Source organism: Hypomesus nipponensis, chromosome 27 (assembly GCF_054491055.1).
Source record: "Hypomesus nipponensis isolate SF chromosome 27, ASM5449105v1, whole genome shotgun sequence".
Taxonomy (NCBI): domain Eukaryota; kingdom Metazoa; phylum Chordata; class Actinopteri; order Osmeriformes; family Osmeridae; genus Hypomesus; species Hypomesus nipponensis.
The window spans coordinates 2,277,192-2,298,972 of NC_140387.1; the positions used below are offsets into that span (position 1 = coordinate 2,277,192).

Sequence of the window (21,781 nt, forward strand, 5' to 3'; positions counted from 1 at the left end):
GAACATATATTTTGCGTTTTGGTTTCTCTACAGTTAATTGGCAGGAAACATGAAGTCACACAGAGGTCACTTATACTGGTGCTGTTGACGGATTAGCATATTTTATACCATGGCTGTCAACAGCTTAGGAAATGTTTTACAGCCTCAGTAACCCCCCTCCACACACACACAAACACACATTCGCACACACAGACATACACACACACAGACACACACACACAAACCCCGTCGGTGGCTGTTTGCACTGTCTGAGAGAGAACTAAATCATCTGCCGGGATACTGCAGATTGTCATCCTCGGTTTTTCATCCTCTCGCTCTCCATCCACACGCGCCACACCACCACCGCTTACTCATCGACCGGCATGTCCGTTCTCACACACACAAACACACACACACACGTAAACACACACACACGTAAACACACACAAGCCGCGTAAGCATGACACGAGGCTTCGTCTCATAACGAGGGGCCAGATTTGGCTTTCTCAGACCACGTGATTCCCACGGAGAAGGGTGCTGTAGCTGGACTAATTATTACGAATCCATCTAGAAAACCGTAATGAACACAAATATGTCCTTTGTCTAGAACGTCAGGAGCCGGCCCTGATGAAAGACTATATTGGCCTTTGCTGCGTCACACAGTGCCACAGATGTCGGCCTGCATGAGGTATCCAATTAAAAAGGGAAAATCTGTCATAACCCTAAGGCCACCATTACGAAATATTGAACTTCACTTTGTACTTTCATTTTCAGCCTGCAAATTGACTCAGTGGGCGCGAGGAAAAAAACACACCCAGATCTCTGTTAATAATCATGTGAAATGGTAATCTGATGATGTCAAGTTCGCATTCATTGCCATGGCAAAATGCGTTCAGCAAGTCTTTGACAGGCAGTATCTGCTTGACTGCTTGCCTTGTTGTGTGCTGTATATAGTGTGTATAGCCCACACCACATGCTTGTTTTCGTGTGTTGCTCGAGTTTGTGTCGTGCTAGCTCGTGTTGTCAGAGAAAGTGGGAGAGTGAGTGGAGCTGTGTTGTAACATTTGAACAACGCTTCATCAGAGCGCTTCGGCGTTTCATCAAATGGACTCTTAAAAAAAAAAAAAAAGCGAGAGATGTTCGAGGCGTGACTTGCAGCCAGGCATCTCAGTCCAGCACACACCAAAACCTCAAGAGACCAGCAGAGCAACTGAGGAGAGAGGAGTCTGGCAGCCGGATATGACGGAGGTGGTGTTTTGTTTGTGTGGGTGAGCGTTAAAACCGATTCTTTTTTTTAATGTGGAGATTGCGGTTCGTGTGGGATGTTAAAGTCGTTGTAAGAGTGAACTGTTTGAAAGCGGTTAGCTTGGTGGATTAATGCAGGTGTGTGGGGGGGGGGGGTCGACCACAGCAGATAGTTAAATGATCGGGACTGTGTCTCTGTCTGGTTTATTGTCCTCCCACATTAGGGTGCATCCACGGATGTAAAAGATCTAAAAATGGCCGACCTGGCTCAACATTCCCTATTGCACATGGACACCCAGAAGCAAACTGTGAAGCACACTCGCACACACACACACACACACACACACACACACACACACACACACCACCTCTGATAGACCCAGCGTCCCAGGCGGTTCCTTTTGATAAGACTGTTAATGAACATCCAGACGTGACTGATGTCCTGACCTTTCAACATGACTCCATTAGGCAGCCGGCCAAGCAGCCAAGGCTTGCTATGATGTCCCCCAACCCACCCTGCTGGGGTTGTTTACCCCTGCATCCCTGGGGACCACTGCCCCCCTCCTACCCACACACACAGCAACCAGAGTCTGGAACACACAGCAGTATTCCCACCACTGTCTTGAGCTGTGATTAACCTTCAGACTGCAGGTCACATCATTCACTCACACAGGAGCCCTGTATGGGGGGCGCAGTACTCCAACTGCTGTGTATCTCATGAAAAAGGAGTCTGCCTCTTCCTCCTCCTCCCTAACCTCCTCTTCTTCCTCCCTAACCTCCTCCCTAACCTCCTCTTCTTCCTCCCTAACCTCCTCCCTAACCTCCTCTTCTTCCTCCTCCCTAACCTCCTCTTCTTCCTCCCTAACCTCCTCCCTAACCTCCTCTTCTTCCTCCTCCCTAACCTCCTCCCTAACCTCCTCTTCTTCCTCCCTAACCTCCGCCCTAACCTCCTCTTCTTCCTCCTCCCTAACCTCCTCTTCTTCCTCCCTAACCTCCTCCCTAACCTCCTCTTCTTCCTCCCTAACCTCCTCCCTAACCTCCTCTTCTTCCTCCTCCCTAACCTCCTCCTCCTCCCTAACCTCCTCCTTGGCCTCTTTCTCTCTTTCACTTCGTGTTTATCTTTCCATGCTTAACTTTCTACATTTTGCCTTTCTCCTCCCCATACAAATGAACCTGCCCCAAGACAGCTCTTAGAGGGCGGTGTGACATAGGTTGTCCCCGTGACATGGTTCCAGGAGCTCTCCCACCAGCACAAGCCGACTGTCCTGAAAACAGAAGGCGGCCGGGGAGGAGGGAGTCAACCGTCGGCCCTTCTTTCACGCTCACTGGAGCCCACACTCCTCCAAGTGCTTTCGTCTGCTATCTCTCTCTCTCTCTCTCTCTCTCTTCTCTCTCTCTCTCTCTCTCTCTCTCTGTTCTCTCTCTCTCTGTTCTCTCTCTCTGTTCTCTCTGTTCTCTCTATCTCTGTTCTCTCTCTCTGTTCTCTCTATCTCTGTTCTCTCTCTCTCTGTTCTCTCTGAACAGGGGGTTGTTCAAATGTCCACGCTTAAAATGAGTAAAGTAAGACACATATTAACTAGTGAATGCCATGTGTTTATTTCATAGTCACAATATCTCGACTTGTATCGTCTACAGATTGAAGTCACACTCCAGGCAAATCAAAATGACATGAAATGACCTTGTACGCCTTTCAACCCTCAACTTTTACTGATAAAAAAAAAATGCAAAATGCAAAATGGCGACAGATGAGTCCAGTTTGTCTGGGAGCGATAGCCTGAGTAGAACAGGAACCAGTTTCTCTTAAAGGGCAGTATTTACATGCTTGCTAGAACAGATTATCTTTTATTAATAAATTCACAATCTTCATCACAATCATCACTGGAAGATAACAGAGAAGTGGACCCAGAACAAGATAACGGAATAACTAGGTAGGATACAGGAATAAATACAGCTTTTGAATGGATAATAATATAGGTCATAATATGATATTTATAGCATGTCCTTATATAATATGTAGGCAGATAGCTTTCATTCCTGTTTGACAATGCAGTGACAATGCCGTACATCTCTATTCATTTGAAAGAAGCCACGCCCCCTAAATGATAGACACAAAATTCCGTTTGTTTACTTCATATGATGAAGAATGCAAAAACAAGTACGAGGGGATTCAATCTTTTAGGGTAACGAGTAAATATACCCAAGTGAACCTCAAACCACCTAAAGGATATTTGGTACCTCAGCACAACCCACTGTCCTGCCCTGTGGGTCATTCTGATCGAATCGCTGAATTAAAGGTAGGTGCTTTAAAGGGTTGGCTGTGGAAGTCTGTATCTATCATTTAGGAGAACCTCTTTGTGTTACGTATCCTCGTGTGTGTACTCTGAGCCGTCTACACGTCAGTGACATGTCGTGAGTTTGTTGTCCTACTTGTTTCGTGTGTCTTCTGAGACACGCGTCAGTGTGAGTTGTACGTTTTGTCGTCAGTGTGTCAGTCCATCAGAGGGTCCTTGAAGTCAGGATGTTGCGAAGCAGAAGCTCTGTAGATGGCTTTATCGGTCCAGTCTGAGTATCATACAGTACTACAGTGCCACGGTATCTCTTTGCCCCCTCCACTTTTCATCCACAGAAAACAGACCAGGCCTTTGCTCTCTCTCTCTCTCTTTCTCTCTCTCGTTGACTTTGGCTCCCTCTCTGCCTCTCCTTCCCCCCTCCTCTCCCTCCCTCCTTCCCCCCTCCTCTCCCTCCCTCCTTCCCCCCTCCTCTCCCTCCCTCCTTCCCCCCTCCTCTCCCTCCCTCCTTCCCCCCTCCTCTCCCTCCCTCCTTCCCCCCTTCTCTCCGTCCGGCCGTCTCTCCTCCTCCCTCTCTCTGGTGGGCTCCAGGGTCAGGGCTGTTTCTCTGGGACTATACAGGCAGGCGGATGTGCATGGCTGGGCTGTTGGGCCGGGCAGCCAGGGTGAAGATGGCACTCTCCCTCAGGAAGTCAGGCCAGGTCACAGGGCTGGGGAGCGGGGAGAGACAAGGCTTTTGATAGGCTGTTGTTCCACACAGGCGCACATAACCTCGCATTCACACACCACACACTTACTGTTTCACATACGTGCACACACGTATGCACACACACACCTGTTTTCCTCTTTCTCAGAGTTGAACAGCATCTTGTCTCTGCTCCTGTCGCTGTGGTAGCTGGCTGGGCTGCTCTCAGAGATGGGACCCACGTGACTGATGCTGCACGAGGACAAAAACACACAACACACATACAATACAAAACAGATACATAAACAGACAATGGGTCACTTTACACTTCAGGTAATACAACGCCAGAGGACAATACAACCCTCTGATTGATGTCTGCAGCAGACACAAATAGTGCAACAACAAAAAACACGGCGACTGAAAATATCTTTATGGATTGTAGATTCTAGGTGGCTAACTGCCAAGCCACAGCCAAGACATGAATATTTAACCATTTTAGTGGGAGGCAGGAGGTTTACACAGTGAACCCAAAGAAAACAACCGTTTTTTTGTTTTTAAGACTCTCTAATGCTTAATAAACACCGGCTTCTGTATGGGAAGAGGAGCTCTGTCCTCAAGGTGGGAACCCCAGAGCATTGTCTCAGCCAGGCTGACGGTGTTGGTACTGTAATGAGGCTGAACTGGGATGCGTGGAGGACGCCGTATCCACTCAGCTTCCAGTGTCCTCTTGAGGCTGCTGAGTGATGCTCTCAGCGCTTCACAAGGGGGGAACTAAACCCCCTCTTTTGATCCCTCTAATGAATGTCCTGGCTGTGGTCATGTCGGGCGGCTGAATTTAACAAGCGAGGGATCTCGCGAAGGGCCCTCTGCGTCGACGCGACATAGCATTCGTCAGACTTCCTTTCGTGTTTATTCACGTTGTCTTACGTCTCGTGTCTGTGGCACAGAGGGGTTCTGTCTGTCGGCGACTCTGAGAGCGGGAGGGATGTGAGATGTGAGGATCGAGGAGTGGAGAGGTTACGCGAGAATGTTTGGGGATTACTTTGAGGGATTTGTGAAGGTGTTGAAGTGAGGTAGAGGAGACAATCCATGCAGATCTGGATCACTTACCCACAATTCATAGGGGAACACAATCCAATGAGTCTGCGAGTGAAGCCAGAAGGAGAATGGAATGGTTGGAAATGACTCGTGACAACGTGAGACGGTGAGACACACACACACACACACTCACACTAGCTGACTAAATCAGGGACTCAGTCAAAGTCTAATTTCCTGTTTCAGAAAACTGAAATAAGATGCTGTGAGATGAGAAGAGGTTTGTAAAATATTCATGGACCTTTTTGGTCTCTGAAGAAAGGCAAACCTTTGGTAAGCTTATATGCTGCTTGACAGAGAAATACAGAAAAACAAGGAAGCAAAAACAGACAATTAAAGATGAGGCCATCACCTTACTCTACAGTATGTAACTGGGCCTGTTTTCTTCATATCTTGACTATACTGATCACTAGTGGTGCGCACCTTAACCTAGAGTCCAGTCCACTAGCCACCATTACAAGTAAGGACTTTCATCCTACACTGTAGACAATGCTTTTAGAATCCCTAGAACTTTAGTGGAAACTGATTACCTCAAACTATACAAGCATCCAGTAATTTCTTAATTTATACAATCAATTAATCAATTCAATTAGGTTAATTTTATTCTTTACTTAACAGATTAGATTACTTAAATAGTTTGATGTAATCAGTCTCCACAAAAGCTTTGAATAAACCCTTTTTATTGAGGTTTGCAGTGCCTTGCCAGCCCTGTTCTTTTCACTGCTCGATAATGGATGTAAACTGGAGAAAGTTAAGAGACACAACTGTCTAAAAATGACTGTGTTATGGGAATTTCTTAGGAGCAGTGCTGCATGGAAATGAGATCTCTCTGACAGGTAGGAGGAATGACTTAAAAGCATTCTGTCATTATCTTCTGGTATCTCTCCTCTCTCGCTTCGATTTTCTCTGAATTTGAGAGAAAGAAAAAAAAAACGTCTGCATCCGTGTCTTTATCAGAATAGTCTGAATCAGCTCATTTGAATGATTTATATTCGCTAACGGCATATCCGCATTGCATGCAAAGCAGAAAAGGCTGCTCATTGGACGGAATGGAGGAATGCCACTGTCCAACCCTCGACACTCAGCGTTTTCTCTCAGTCAGTCACACACAGAGCCAGGAAGCAGCAGCACATTAATAACATCACCGCATCGACCGCGTTGTCTTAAGGATGGCTCTACAAACGTACGAGCGTCGATCAAGCTTTATTTTCTCGAGTGAGACAACTGTGAATTGAAGCCTCGAGGGTTAGCTTTCCGTCGGGGTATCGACAGCGTCTTGGCGGGGGTTCCAGGAGGGTGCTCACCTCACGTTGCAGGACTGCGACTCTTTGCTCAGCTTGTGGAACCAGGACTGCTGTGCCCGCCGGCACTCCCCCGCCGTGATCACCAGGTCCTTGTCCAGGTCCAGACCCAGGAACACAGACCGGGCACGGTCACGCTCCTTGGCAGTCAACAGACGCACCAACGAGTTCTGGAGACCGGAAACAGAATTAGTTGCAGGTTGAGTGCGGTTGCGCTCCTCTCCTGCTTGATTTTTTTTTTTGCTGATTTATTTACGATGTGCTTTGATATGCGGATGTGCCACATTGAAAATGGGCCAAAAGGAGATTCTTAAATAGATTTTGACATGAATTTGTGTCTGTCAATGTCTTTATGACCGCCCTGGTAACCACTCCCAAGTTAGATGGGTTCTGGTGGGTTCTTTGTGATGGTTCTGGGGGATTCTGGTAAGTTACGGTGAATCACGGTACCTCTGTACGAAACTTCATCAGCACCCCCAGAGACTCGTGGTACAGGAAATCGGACCACTCAATCTGCCCCTTCTTGTCAGGGTCCAGGGCCGCAAACTGAGCCAGAACTTCCTCCTCCTCCTCGTCAGACAGGTCCTTGTCAAACAGCTGCTTGGACACAAAGTGCCGGTACTGCAGAAGCTCATCAGACACCAGGCAGGACTCTGTCGAGGGAGCGAGGAGCAGAGCACCCCATCAGGCCAGAGCAATCGACAGCAGAACATCCAGAGTTAGATTAGGTTGATTCATTTAGTAAAAGCCAACCAATCGCACCGTTTGTTTCCTGACAGCCACATACAGCTGGATGAGAAACTGGACGGCGTGTTCAATCCTTTGACTACTTGTCTTATCTAAGTGTGTATCTGTTATTGTCGTCCATGGTGACTCACCAGGGATGATCTTACACTGCTTGAAGGTTTCCATCAGGCTATACATCTCCTCTTCAGTCAACAGCAGGTTCACATTGTCCTGAAACAGAGACGGTGGGGGGGAGAACAGGGGAGAGAGACAGAGAGAGAGAGAGGGGGGGGAGGGGGATAGGGAGAGAGAGAGAAAACAAGAAAGAGCGGGGGGGGGGGGGGAGGCAGAAAGAGGTCACTCTTCATCGAATAGAGAGAATACATTTCATACAAACTCCCTTAAGTGCTTTTTCACATTGTCCCGAGAAAGAAAGGGAGAGAGATGGAGAGGGAGAGAGAGATATGTAGAAGGAGAGAGAGAGAGAGAGAGAGAAAAAGAGAGAAAGAGAGAGAGAGAGGAAACAGGAAGAGGTCACTCTTAATCTCCTAATTAGATTGAGGGACAACAGGTTTCATAGAGCTTCCTGTATGGAGGTGAGTGAAAGGGAGTCCACTACAGAGGACCAGGCGTGATGTTGGTGCTGCTTTCTGTAATGGAACATGTGTCACCATCAATGCATCCATGACTAAAGGTATATAGTGTGTTTGTCCCTGTACAGACCCCATACTATACCACATACTCTGGGTATGGATGTCGTCTTTGCCGATGATGTCAGTCTCCAGTGTATTCATATAACAGAATGTCTTGATTTTGTTTTTATAAATGGGAAGGAATTGAGGACTAGCCATGGAGACAAACTGGAAAAACTCCTGTTAAAACACTCATTGAGATCCATATTTGAAAGATTTAAATCATCAAAGTCTTAAAAAGATTTGAATCATCCGCTACCAAGCATACCGGGGTGTCCTGCTGCATCCGGTCACATTGTGGAGCAAGCAGCAAGCCAGCCTGCTTTTCCGGCTGTTCTGACACACCATTCTCAGCACGGTTGAAGATCACATCGACTGAACTACTTATATGACAAAGTAACAGCAGCAGAGTTCTCCTGGTTGCCCCCCGGCCAGCTCAGCTAATAGCATTTTTTTGTATCTCAGAGAGAGAGACAGAAAAAAATGGAGCGCCTAGCGTTTTTTCAACAATATTCATATATGCGCCGGGAAACTGTGATGGATATATGAGCAAAAGAGTCACAGCTCAAGGCAGAATGTGATCTCAGAGTGGGGAGTCTGCATCCTAATTATATGCATCCTGCATGCAACAGCACATTCGTTATAATGACAGATGCAGTCAGTTATAAAAGTAAAAAAGATTAAGTATGAGATTTTCAAGACGGTATGCGTCTAATCTGTTCAGTGCCAGAGGCGAGTTGGTTATAAGTGGATAACAAACGGAGGAGGAGTTCTAGGGAAAACCAGAGGATTATGGAAATCAGATGACCCCTTCACTGCTTTTTTGGAGGTCAGAGGTCAACAGATCTAGGTCAAACTGGAGATGTACAATAGCATGTGTCTGCATGTGTTTAAATACAAGTCTTTTCGACGTGCGCTTGACCCCTGAAATACTATTACAACTGCACCTCCGACCGGCTATACTTCCTATATGCCCTGTGTGTATGTCGCTTTGGATAAAAGCGTCTGCTCAATGAATAAAACGTAAATGTGATGTGAGCAGGAGAAACCGGGTCTACTATGATCACCAGAGACGGCCATCAAGGTGACACATTTGTGGCGCTGCCTTTTTCAGGCTGGCTCAAGCACGCACGGCTCACTAGCAGTCCAAAATAATCCTGTGATTGTGAGGGCATTGATCAGACACCGTCAGGAACCTGAGCCTGGCGGTGGACCATGCCCACTCGATATTCACTCCGGTCAATTTCCTCTCTCCCGGTCACAAAACAACTCAACGACTCTGTCAGAAAAGGAACAAGATAAGCCGGCCAGACTATTTGTTGAGCTGGTTTCTTACATCATTAAAGCTACTGTGTCTATGTTATACATTGTGTGTTGTATCATCTCACAGTCTATGCAAATGCGTTGTTCTCTGTTCTTCTCACACTTCAAGATAAGGACTGTAGTAGTTCAAAACTCGAAAACGCCTACGGTAAAATATAATAATTAGATCTGTCTCTGGAACACTTCCTAACCTGCGGTGGAAACAACAGCACACACAGCAGTACAAATTATGATTACATTGTCATCTCCTGACTAAAGCACAGCATGTTTTGTGATCATATGCGTGTGTGTATACAGGTATATTTGTCACCGGCGTGTGTGTAATGGTCTTCAGAGTGTGTGTGTGTTTTTCTGGTATGTGTGTTTGGTATGTTTGCGTGTATGTGTCTGGGTGTGTGTGTCTGGTATGTGTGTACATGTGTGTGTCTGGTATGTGTGTGTGTGTGTGTGTGTGTTTAAACTCACACAGTAGTAGCAGCTCCAGCCGGAGGCTGTGTGCGCCGTCTCCCTCATCTCCTGCAGAGCTTCTGGCTTCAGGACGCCCATCTCCCGAAGACAGCCGTCGTGGAACACCCTCGTGCACGTCCTGCAGGGGAACAGTACGTCCGCCGTCCACACCTCGCACACCTCACACATCTCGTCGTTCGCGGGCTGGCGAGCCAGCCGGGATGCCGGGGAAGGGGAGGAAACGGGGAAGGGAGACGCAGTCAGGGAAGTCATTGTCATCGTGTGAATTTGTGATTCCAGAATCAAACGTGAACATTGAGCTTCTGGTATACGGCTGCTTCAGGTTCTAGGAATCTCAAATCTAAACGTCTCAGAGTCCTGATTTCAGGTCAGTTACTCCAGACGCCATTAGCAGGCAGAGCATGTTCTCCCGTCAGTACGATGGTGAACACTGAAACCCGGAAGTCACACTGTCACTGCCATCTCCCCCTCTCCCTCTCTCTCTCTCTCTCTCTCTCTCTCTCTCTCTCTCTCCCTCTCCCCCCCCCTCTCTCTCTCTCTCCCTCTCCCCCTCTCTCTCTCTCTCTCTCTCTCTCTCTCTCTCTCTCTCTCTCTCTCTCTCTCTCTCTCTCCCCCTCTCCCCCCTCTCCCACCTCTCTCTCTCTCTCCTCTGTTATGGAGCTCTGCCTTCTGTGCCACAACCAAGGTCGTTTCTGAGAAACCTTAGAAACCCACGACGAGAGAGGAGACGAAAACCTACCACGAGGAGACCACAGCCAGGTAAGAGAGAAGCAGCGCACCCTCTCCTGTTGTGAAACGGAACACGCATGCGCTTTACAGGCTTGTTTCTTACAGTAACGTCAAGATGTAACGGTCGAACCAACGGTTTCCTTCTGGAAAGACTGTGTGTGAGTCATCCACCCTTTGAGTGGATGATTACAGTGATTTAGTAAAGGAGCTGACAATTGTTCATGGATTCATCCCAAGGGTATTGAATGAGCTGCGATTGCCTACCGATGGGTAATTATATTTGACACAGGCATGACATCTTCGGCAACTCCTTGATGACCAAAAAGTATTCATGAAAGTAAAATCTATTGTGAAAATGACTCAAATATCTAATTCAAAGAAATAGCTACTTACCAGGACTCTATGTGGCCCTATTTTTTATTCAGACATCATTTTGTAAATGATTTGCTAAAACAATACGTTTGTGTTAATGCACACACTATATAACACCTTAGGATGTCTCACAGACTGACTGTGAGAAAATAGTTCAGCATTTCTACCGCATTAGTAGTACCAGGAAGTAGCTTTACATTTTGACAGTTGTTCATATTGCATTAATCCATACGCCAAACAACAGCTCAATCATGAATCAACTTTCCCTGCAGTCATCGGCACTAGCAATGCACCAGCATGTGTTCCTATGACTCAGCTCCTATTTCATAACACAAACTGTAAAAATGTTACTATTTAGTGCTTACATTAGTACCGAAAGAGCCAGCCTCTCTTCTCTCTTTTGATGACGGTGGGATTTAAAAGCACGGCCTGCCTCTCAGAAAGTCGGGAGGTTTTCCTCCAATCAGCTAACAGCCCCTGGCTCCTGTGGGATGAGTCTGCCCCCTCCCGCCCCCCCGGCTCCCATCACCACGGCGACCCCAATTAGTCAGCGCCGACCTGGACGGCGGGACGTGCCCCCCCTCCTCTGAGCTTGAGGGGGACCTGCCGTATCACACACACACACACACCACACACACACCACACACACAGACACACACCACACACCACAGAAGAAGAGCTGACCTATCACACCCAGACACCACAGCAGAACAGCTCATGAACCACACACAAACACCAAAGCTTGCCTCCAAAAGTAATAAAACGTTTAAAAAAAAGTAATAAAACACCAGCATTATGTCACCTTGAGCACGTAGTGCCACGCAGCCTCTCTACAGCTAGTCTCAAACAGGCAACAACAAGCAACCTTCAGGAAGGGAAGACAAACCTGTCCTGTCCCAATGTCAAGCGTCTAACAGACATCTCGTAAAGGTCAAATCCCTGATAAATGTCTGTCAGGATTGTCAAAAAAACAATGGTTTCAATGATCACCTGGTACAGGTGAACATTACATTTAGTTGACGCTCTTATCCAGAGCGACTTACAGTAAGCACAGGGACATTCCCCCCGGAGGCAAGTAGGGTGAAGTGCCTTGCCCAAGGACACAACGTCATCGGCACGGCCGAGAATCGAACCGGCAACCTTCTGATTACTAGCCTAACTCCCTCACCGCTCAGCCATCTGAACATGATCCTTACCTGCTCCATCTGGCCCAGGACTACCTCCACGGGCTGCCCATCGTTGGCGTCTCTCTTGGGACGAACGAACGCCGGCGGGGTGAGCTGGTGCCGGTTCTTATCCAGATCCTCAGGCTCCACCCCTTTTCCGTCCCGCAGCCTGGACCACGCCTCCTGGTTCACCTTGCACTCATCCCTGGCGTGGGACGAGGCAGGCGTGGAGGTCGACGGCCCCGCCTTGCTGCCGTCGGTCTTTCTCTGCTCCACCTCTTGCTTCTCCTGGTCGGGGGCCGAGGTCGAGGCTGGGGCGGGGCCTTCCCCCTCGTCCCCGGAGCCCTCGGCGTGGTCGGCGGGGGACGGGGCGGGGCGATCCTTCAGCCCCTCTTTGAAGGCAGAGACGACCACGCTGCATTTCTGCACCTGCTGCTTCTTGGACATCAGCACCCCCATTGGCTGTGGAGAGAGGGAGGGGGCGGGGAGGGGAGGTGGGGGGAGATGTTCTGATGCTGTTTAGTGGAAGAAAACGAAGATCTTCATCGGTAATCAGTGTGTGTGTGTATCTCCATGTGTGTGTGTGCGTGTATGTGTGCACGAGCATGTGCGTGTGTTGTGATATAACTAATGACTCCCATTCTCAGATCCCCTGATCTATTGGTGCTATAAGCTAAGCCGCTCCTGGACAGCTGCCTTTATCCCTCATTAATCACGACTGATCGCCGCATGAAGCAAATTTAATGAACGCAACCTTTATGGAAGACGACATCGACAAATCACCACGAGGAAAGGAAGGGAAGCTGGAAAAACAAAACAAACCTTCCCACCTTTAACCACAACCCTGGGGAAGTGGAAAAAAAACTAACCCTGAAAAGTCTACTTTGATGCTTCCCTCATTGAAAACGCTGCTGTTTGTGTGAATTCTTGTTGATCACACAGAGCTTAGAGGACTAGTGTCACGCCCGGAAACGCAATCTCATTCAGACACGCTCTGGATGAGCGCTCGTGTGAAATCCAATCCTGTGCACAGAAGTACAACAGGAGTTCTGCTTTACTTTCAGGCTGCACCAATGGGCTGCTTGCTTTGGGTTGATGCCCTGGTGTGTGTTTACAGGACACCTGACTACACAGTTTTCTCTGCTTGAATCAACAGAACGGTGCAGCTCAGCTCATGGATGCTTGGAGGAGGAGGAGGAAGGCAGGGGAGAAGCCTGTTTGAGGCCTCTTGGGGGGAAGAGGAGATTAATGTGACCCTGTAATTTACATTAACATTTAGATTTAGCTGACGCCGTGATCCAGAGCGACTTACAGTAAGTACGTGAACATTCCCTGTACTCTGAGACATGTTGCAGTGTGAAGACTCCGGAACGCACAGCACCCAATCAAACAGGCCGTGGGTGGAAATGTAAACATGTGACAGAAGTTCCTTTGAAGTGTGGGATTTTTTCAAGGCTGTGCATATGTTGGTGGACATGTATGTTCCTCAATGTACAGTATTTACTGGACAGGTCTCAAGGCTAGAGGGCTGAGGTAAGTAGGGTGAAGTGCCTTGCCCAAGGGCACAACGTAATTTAGCACAGCCGAAATCAAACCGGCAACCTTCTGATTAATAGCCCAATTCCCTAACCCATTACCCTGACCCTTTCATCTCACTGGCTGTGAGGATGTGTCCCATGTTCCTTCTGCTCGTGTGCAGTAGGACAGAGAGACTGTGTCAGTCGGTCTGACTGGCTGTCTGGTGTCTGTGGAAATATGAAACAGGAAACGGTAAGTAATATCAAAGTTTTGAGGGCATTTCAAGGGAGCTTAGCGAGTATAACTTAAGACGTTTCCAAGTCCTCAGAAGAAACAAAAAACAGTGGGCGCTGTGGGTTTTTAATGCGAGATCACAGGTCAAGAGATAGCAAGCACAGCAAATAATGACGTGAGGGCCCCCGGCCTGCAGAGAGCTTCCTGCGAACAGAGATAAGCAGTAGCCAGGACTGACCAGCTCACGTCAAGATCACCGTTTCCCATGATGCCTTGCGTCGTATGGGGGGGGGGGGGGGTGTTATGCAACAATGTGATGCTCAGAGCAGAGGGCAGCCCAGAGGGAACCCAGATGCAGTATAAGACGACATCTCTGGCAGGGAAAACTGACTTCCTGACTGGCTAGCCCCCCGCCCCCCTCTCCTGCGGGAACCAAAGCTAGATTTGCCACTGCCCCGAGACTTTCTCCAGCATCCCTCAGTGCTTTGAGGTTAAGTTATGAATTTTAAATGAGGTCCTTATTTATTTTCTTCTTCTCAGAGAGTGGGATCTGACACAAATGGGTCAGCGCTTTGATACCTTGCCACATCAAACACGAAAAAGGAACGTGATCCTTGGTTGTCAAGTAGGACTTCAAACCCCGGAGGAACTGTGAAATGCTAAACGCATAACAACATGACTTACAGTACAATTTCACAGGATTAAACACCTGCATCTCTAAACGACAGGAAAATGTTGAACATCCACGGCAAAACACTAAAGTGGAGAGCCTTGTTAAGGGATTTGACTCCCTGTAACTGCTGAATAGCTTGTGTTTACCGGGACTGAAAGTACTTCCAGATGAGGTTGAGAGGAAAGTGCACTATCATTATCTCAGGAGTCTGTGTATGTGACTGTGAATACATCAAATCACCTGCCAGATATCATCCACTCCCTAAATCGATGTGAGACTTCTCGTATACGGCCAGGATTTCATATCTTTTTCTTTGCGATTATCATCATAATTCTGCTTGGCATTCAGCTGTGGACCAGGCTGGCGTGGAGCTCCTTCTGCCCAGCCTTGGTGCTCTTGACCGGGAGCAGCTGTCTCCTCTGCCGCCCCCATGGAGCTCTCCCTCCCAGACCCCTCTGAATGATTTAAGTGCCCCTGGATAAAAAAAGAACCGGATGATGGGAAGAAAAACATGGCCACTCCTCAGGGCAGGACCCGACATATGTGACAGAGAAGCCCGTTCTAACGCAGTGCGACAGCGAACCATCTCACAGCGACTCCAGAGATGTTTTCTTTGCAGGCATGCTTCTGTGAAACGCGTAAATCGAGACTCTGGAAGACACAGGGTGTATGTCACTTAAATCTCTGATTCAATTCTGCTTTTGGTTTCTTCGTGGTGACGTGCGGGAGCAGTGAATTGGTGAATCTGCAAGTCTGAAGAGCTCTCAAAGACCCATCCTTTGGTGCTAATGACTGTGGGCCACATGATCACTCATGCTCTTTTGAATGCTAAGTTTGTCTGCATTTCAAAGGTGTGGTTATTTGTAATTCCATATGCCTTGTTGTCGCTTTCAAGTGTGTATAAATATTGATGTTGCACAGTTCGTCAGCCCCAAGACTTGATTAACATTTAAGGTTCCATAAAGCAAATAATATAAAGGGGCACACAACAGGATCTAGATTTAATAAAATGTTAATGTTTTTAGGAGATGGCAACAGTAATGCTCTTTAGACTGTCATGCTCTCTCTTTCATTCTCTCTCTCTCTCTCTCTCTCTCTCTCTCTGTCTCTCTCTCTCTCTCTCTCTCTTGCTCTCTCTCTTGTTCTCTCTCCCACTATTTTTCATTCTCTCTCTCTCACTCTCTCTGTTGCTCTCTTTAGCTCTCCCTCTGTAATCCTGTTGTTGACTGTCCACTCCCCAGTGGTCAGATATGATATTTCTAACCAGATCATGTTTGGTAGCACCATCCTAGCTCCCTGCAGAGTGAAAGAAACATAAACATAACCAAGTCGGACAGCCAGTGCCACTAAACCCCTAACCAGAACTCTCAATATATGTAGTTCACTTCCTGCACACTACCATAGAAATCACATCAATCACTTTTCGAAAACTCATGTGTTGTGGAAAGTGTATTTGTATCATTTGTACCGCAGCATGAATTTGTGGCAAACAGGATCTGAATATTGAGCTTTGGGTCTGAATGGTTGGTGGCTGCAGGCTGTGTTAGTGGCTCCAGACACCTTGGGACGTCCATTAGTATTCAGGGACAAACGTCCTCTACCCAGGTGTCACCGTGGAAAGACATCCGGGCACAGCCCAGACGACAGCCGGCTTTATCTTTCCAGGACAGAACAGTCAGCGACATTAGATAAACCGTCTGATAGTAAAAGCCACTAGATGATTTAAAGCAGTTTTCATTACATTTAGTCATTTAGCAGACGCTCTTATCCAGAGCGACTTACAGTAAGTACAGGGACATTCTCCACGAGGCAAGTGACACACCTGACTCCGTTTAGCCACCTGACTCCCTGCCTTCATTTGTTTTCATACTATCCAAAGAAACCCATGCTGGACGGACTTTTCCCAACGGTCAAAATTCTAAGATGCCTTTCTACGATCCTGGTATTGGATCCTGATAGTGTGGCTGGCTCTTAGTGAGTGGTGTGTTTTGGATGGGACTGTATGGACATGTTTTTCTCTCCAGACCCTTCTCTGATGGCGGTATGTGCTGATTAGAAGTCTTCCCTTCAACCCTTGTTTTGAAGGGAAGCATCTATGAATGGAGGACTCACAAAGCATGGCTGTTCATGGGAATCAAGGCCCATTAGCCAAGAGATCCCATCCACAAACCAGCAAAGCAAGGACCTGGAACTAATTACACTAACGAGTTCAGCTCGTCCCATCCTTAGTTAGTGAGAAGAATACCACATGAACACACACACACAACCACGAAAACCTAGAAAAAATAACTGCTGGACCTTCGTCACCTCAAAGTCGTAATATCTGTCTCAAGCTAGCCACCATGGTCTTCAGTGTGTAATATAACACCTCCCCTTCTGCTCTCTCTCTCTCTCTCTCCCTCTCTCTCTCTCTCTCTCTCTCTCTCTCCTCTCTCTCTCTCTCTCTCTCTCTCTCTCTCTCTCTCCTTCTCTCTCTCTCTCTCTCTCTTTCTCTCTCTCTCCATCTCTCTCTCCTTCTCTCTCTCTCTCTCCCCCTCTCTCTCTCTCTCTCTCTCTCTCTCTCCATCTCTCTCTCCTTCTCTCTCTCTCTCTCCCCATGGCAGTACTCCTTTCCATTATTACACCAAAACCTTTCTCCTCCGGGTCCCAGGGGGGCCTGTGGCTGGTGTGCAGGCAGCACAGGGAGCGGAGCATGGGGGAGTTGATATTCCTCTGGTGAAGCATCTGACGGGCAACGGGGGGCGCCAGGATGTGGTGGAATTTAAATCTAAATGCATCTTTGGAGTGGAGCCCCCAGTTGGCATTCAGACGGTAGACAGAGAGAGCGTACCAGCCAATGCCCTGAGAGGAGGGCAGACAATGGGCTCAGTGAGAGCCAGCAGCAGGGGAAAGCAAAGGCTGCAGGGAACTGTCACAGACTGTGGAGCAGGACTTGATCTGCAGCTACTTGACACACACACACACACACAAGCCCAGGAACTTGGGAGCCGGCTATCCCCAAAATAGCTCCTAGATATGGGGGCTTCTGTCCTTGAGAAAAGGGGTGTTGGATGTGGGAACTATGCGTGGTTGAGCTGGCCTGTGACGTATCTGTTGTGCTGTGGAGCAGACGATGATTTAGATGTGCCTGTTTAATCACCTGAAGCCATCAAGCTAATTGCCCTGGCAGGGGTGTCTTTCTCCCAAAATAGTCTGGAAAACTCTAGGTGGGTGATTAATGAAATAGGCCTACTTACAATATTAACATTTGTCCACGTTTGCCGCTATATAACAGTGAGTGTTTCATCATCAAACTACACTCGACCTACAGTGAAAATGGGGGGCACGTCATTCAAAATGTTCGTACATCGTGTCGATGCAATCAAGTTATTGATGTAGCCTAAACTGTGATGTATTTAGCTTCCTCGTGGACAAGTCAGAGATATTAGACGTGTTTTAACGCAGGAATTACGTTGCCTACGTTTCGAATGTAGGTTGTAAAACCCTGACAAATGATGATATACAGCTCGCATACACACCCGTCTCGGAGACTGACCTAAATGCAACTGCGTCCCACAACCCGCGAATCTAATCTCTCACTCTGGGCAGTGACACAATTCAGAGCAACTTTACTAAAACACAAAACATCACCTCGCTACTTCTTTCAGCAAATAGATAGATTGATAACAAGGTTATGGGCTAAAAGCAATATTAGATGATAAACAACATCTGTCAAACAGCAATAGACCGTTATTATTGTTGGCGTGCCAATCAACATGATGTGAAACGCTACGTTTTAACACGGGACAGTGTCGCGCTCGTGCATGTCATAGGTAATGAAAGAACGGACAATCGCCTTACCTTTGATATCTGAAAACACTCAGAGACTTGGAACTTCCTTGTTGCTCAGGGACGACTGCCCAGCATCGCAAGGATTCGCCTGTGAATGAAGTGGACTATTTGCGCTTTCACTGGTGAGTTCCTACCCCAAAACAGTATAATCCGCTAGACAAAGAACACAGTTCTAAACCGTCAATACCAAAAGCTTCTGTCAGATCACAATGAGCAGCGAGGAGTCTTTCAAGGAGACTGGACAGCTCCAGTGCTGAAATCTTCTCGCCAATCGCTCGTATTACACCGAGAGCGGACGCGTTGACTAGCTCGATCGCAGGGAGCGCCCTGAGAGACTGGACCCCCCTCTTCACGATGACAGCTACAACGAAGTTGCGCCCTTGGTAACGGTTTGGATTAAGAAACCACAAGCCTTTACAGTCAGTGGTGAGCTTTGGCGAGTCTGACAAGTTGAGGACAATGCAGCCGTTGATTGGCCAGTATGCATCTCTCAAAAATGACGTTCATACCGGCATAGCTAAATAACCAATAACCTTGCAGAATAAGTTAGAACGTCAATAGAGAAGTATTCTGTGGGCTCAATACCTCAGCCTTACAACTGAAGCAACATGACACCCAAAGCAATATGCATATTTGATCAAATCCCTTCAAGAAATCTCATATTTCTTTAAAATAACGTCACATAATCCACAAAAGTGTTGCATACTGAGGGAGCATATCATGCATTCTGACACGACTACCTGGTGTAGGCTACAGCCTAAATTCCCCTTGGTTGACTACTGTATGGGTTCATAACCACACTGTATTTTCTCATATTCAAGTGTGTGGAAGTGCACCAAAGCATTCTGGGTTTAAACAGAGGCCTCTGCATTATTCATGTGGAGGTAAATGAGTTCTGGCCCACAGTTTTCTGGGATCACAGTGTCACCACAGAGCAGGGGGAGCAGGGAAGGGAGGACTGGTATTGCTCTGTGTCACACTGGAAACCTGACCCCTGCCAACCTCCATTCATTCTTCCATGAGTCGCCACGGTGACAAGTAGGCTACCGCCGGAAGGTCCTCATTCATAAGATATGAGGATTCCTGTTTTAGTCGTTGTTGTTGTTATTAGACGTTGTGACGTGGGGATATGGTGGAAGTCGACACTGATGCTGCTGAGACGGCACGGAATGAAGAGACGTTTGGAATTCGCCGACGAGCCAATCGCCTTGCTGAGTCACGGCCTTCTCGTTGTCGCCACTTCCCGTTCTGAGGTCGGAGAGAACCACGGCAATTCGTAGTTCATTACCGCGGCCGAGTCTAGGCAGGACTGGAGACCTAATGAAGACAAACGTCCTGGAGAAAGCCAAACTCAGGCACTCGGAACCAGAGCAGGCTGGGAAAACCAAACACAAGAGGTTGTTTTCTTTTGCGTTTGAAGGCCTGGGATGGACACCGCAGAACACAGGCAGTCAGGATTAGCAGTCTATCCACAATGCAATCGAATTTCCATTAGCATCCATTTGGCAGGATGTGTGACATAGCTTTGGCTGCTCTCTACAGTACCATGATGAAGCCTGGCAACTAGCTGCCAGCGTCCAAGTTCCTGGACAGGAATCAGTCTTTCGTTTGCCCCGGTTTGGCTTCATCTGAGAAGACTCCCTCCTCACAGCCAGTCCAGCTTTGATAAGACGTTGACATTTACACGGGGATTTCATCACAAGGATGGTATGAACTCATTTCAGAATCATAATCAGAAGGGATTTCTGATTCTGAAAAGAGTTCATTTGATTACCACTATTTCAATTCGGTTGAATCTCGACAGTCAGTTGGGTCTTGGTGGTTCATCCAACCACACATCCATCCAACAAAACACATCAATCTAAAACACAGTTTCTGTCATGTATGTAAATACAAGTTTGATAAACAGTGGTGGGTTAGAGCATGTTCACCAGGGGCAGACAGAACGTTGGAGAAAAAGGATGGATGCACCCCCAGGATAAAAAACGAACAAAAAAACGAATAGAACACAATGTCCTTTAAGAGAAACCAGGCCGACTTTCATTCCTCAAGCCCTTGAACCATCATTTTGATCCGATCAAGTTTCCTCTGACAGTGAACAGACCACGCTACAATAGATCCACAGTACTGATACAGCCCTCCTGGCTCCGGGGACAGACAGTTGGGGATCTCTTATGTTTATAAAAGACAGTTTTAATTTCTTTGGCTCGTTGTTTTACAAAGCTCTGTCTTCCATAGTTCTGTGAAATCTACACAGTTCGCATAACTGATCGCACTTTGTCATTTCAGAGACACACAGTTCACAAATACAAGACGATGAGGCATTGCTCCAAAGCAATATTAGAAAGCTTTTACTTATTTGTTTACAGAGCAGCTCCCCTTGTGTTTAATGGCTGCATGTTTGACGTGTGACTTACATATCATCTCATCCAAGCAGCTGAACTGAATGGCAGTGAGGATGAGGGTGAGAGACAGACTAGTTTAATTTGACTTCCCAGCATGATCTCATTAACCGGAATATGATCCAACTATGCAATCCGATGCCCCACGGTAGAAAGTGTTTTGTAAAGACTTTAAGTGCTGAAAGAGTAGCTCTCTGCTGTGGTTCAACTTGGATCTTCAGTTCAAAACTTAATTAATCATTCATGATGTATTGGATCATTTTGATAGAACTGCACATCTCTATATGAAAGAGATCATGCTTCTTAGATTGTAAAACATTTATTGTTCACAGAATCCCTAAACCTTTCTTGAAACGGTGGAGGGTAGGTTGCAGTAATCGGTTGATGACCATGCCAAGACTGTTGCCTAGCAACAAAGCCCCCCCCCCCCCCCGACTGATTTAGACGTGCTCCAAATTCTGAAATATTGTTCAAAAGTTTAGAATATGACTGCAGATTTAAGGCTTGACCCAATTTGATACAGGTCTCGTCTGTGACCTGATTGGCACTGAACAATCTCACTTTCCCACTTGTTAGAGACTGACTGATGTCTCTCAAAACAGCTCATAGCCCAGTCGTCAAAATTTGGAGTGGTATTTGAATTTGGGTCCTAAAGTGCTAAAATGTGAAATATAGTGCAATGCTGTGTTCATATCCACATTGATATATGTTCTATATTACTTAATAATTTGTTATGCATTCAACAATGGAAAGGCACTTTACTGTCTTCAAACATTATTCTTGCATGTGAGACCAAACCCATTGATAATCACAATGACAGTTCTTTAGTTTCTTATCTTTACGATCGGTTCCCAGATTGCAGAACCAGTCCAATCTCACCCAGCCCAGCCCAGTAAGACAACATTCATCCCACCGTGAAGCGGGACTGTGTACCAGCTACCACAAAGCCGTTATGAACCACAATCATCCATTAGGCCCAGAGAGGTGAGGCAAGCAGAATCGCTGACAGCTTGAGTAGTGAATTAAATTAAATGTATCACACATTACTGCCTAT

At 47.1% G+C, this 21,781-nt stretch overlaps 1 protein-coding gene and 1 long non-coding RNA gene across 3 annotated transcripts; one reads left to right on the plus strand and one right to left on the minus strand.

Annotated features, from left to right (window-relative positions):
- Positions 1-1,078: 1,078 nt before the first annotated feature.
- LOC146220346 (uncharacterized) lies at positions 1,079-2,953 on the plus strand. The gene is made up of 2 exons (XR_014750908.1): positions 1,079-1,247; positions 2,412-2,953. It is a non-coding gene; the product is annotated as an uncharacterized LOC146220346 (long non-coding RNA).
- Positions 2,954-4,065: 1,112 nt separating this feature from the next.
- phf24 (PHD finger protein 24) lies at positions 4,066-18,733 on the minus strand. 2 transcript variants are annotated; one of them, XM_084693996.1, is made up of 9 exons: positions 18,335-18,733; positions 12,100-12,531; positions 9,800-9,985; positions 7,472-7,550; positions 7,044-7,246; positions 6,597-6,763; positions 5,308-5,340; positions 4,348-4,449; positions 4,066-4,222 (listed from the first exon to the last, which is right to left on the minus strand). In XM_084693996.1, the coding sequence occupies exons 2-9, from the start codon at positions 12,526-12,528 to the stop codon at positions 4,126-4,128; spliced, it is 1,296 nt and encodes a 431-aa protein (XP_084550122.1). In that variant the 5' UTR covers positions 12,529-12,531; positions 18,335-18,733; the 3' UTR covers positions 4,066-4,125. The 2 variants fall into 2 exon arrangements, with proteins under 2 accessions (XP_084550122.1, XP_084550123.1); XM_084693997.1 differs by lacking the exon at positions 5,308-5,340.
- Positions 18,734-21,781: the final 3,048 nt, after the last annotated feature.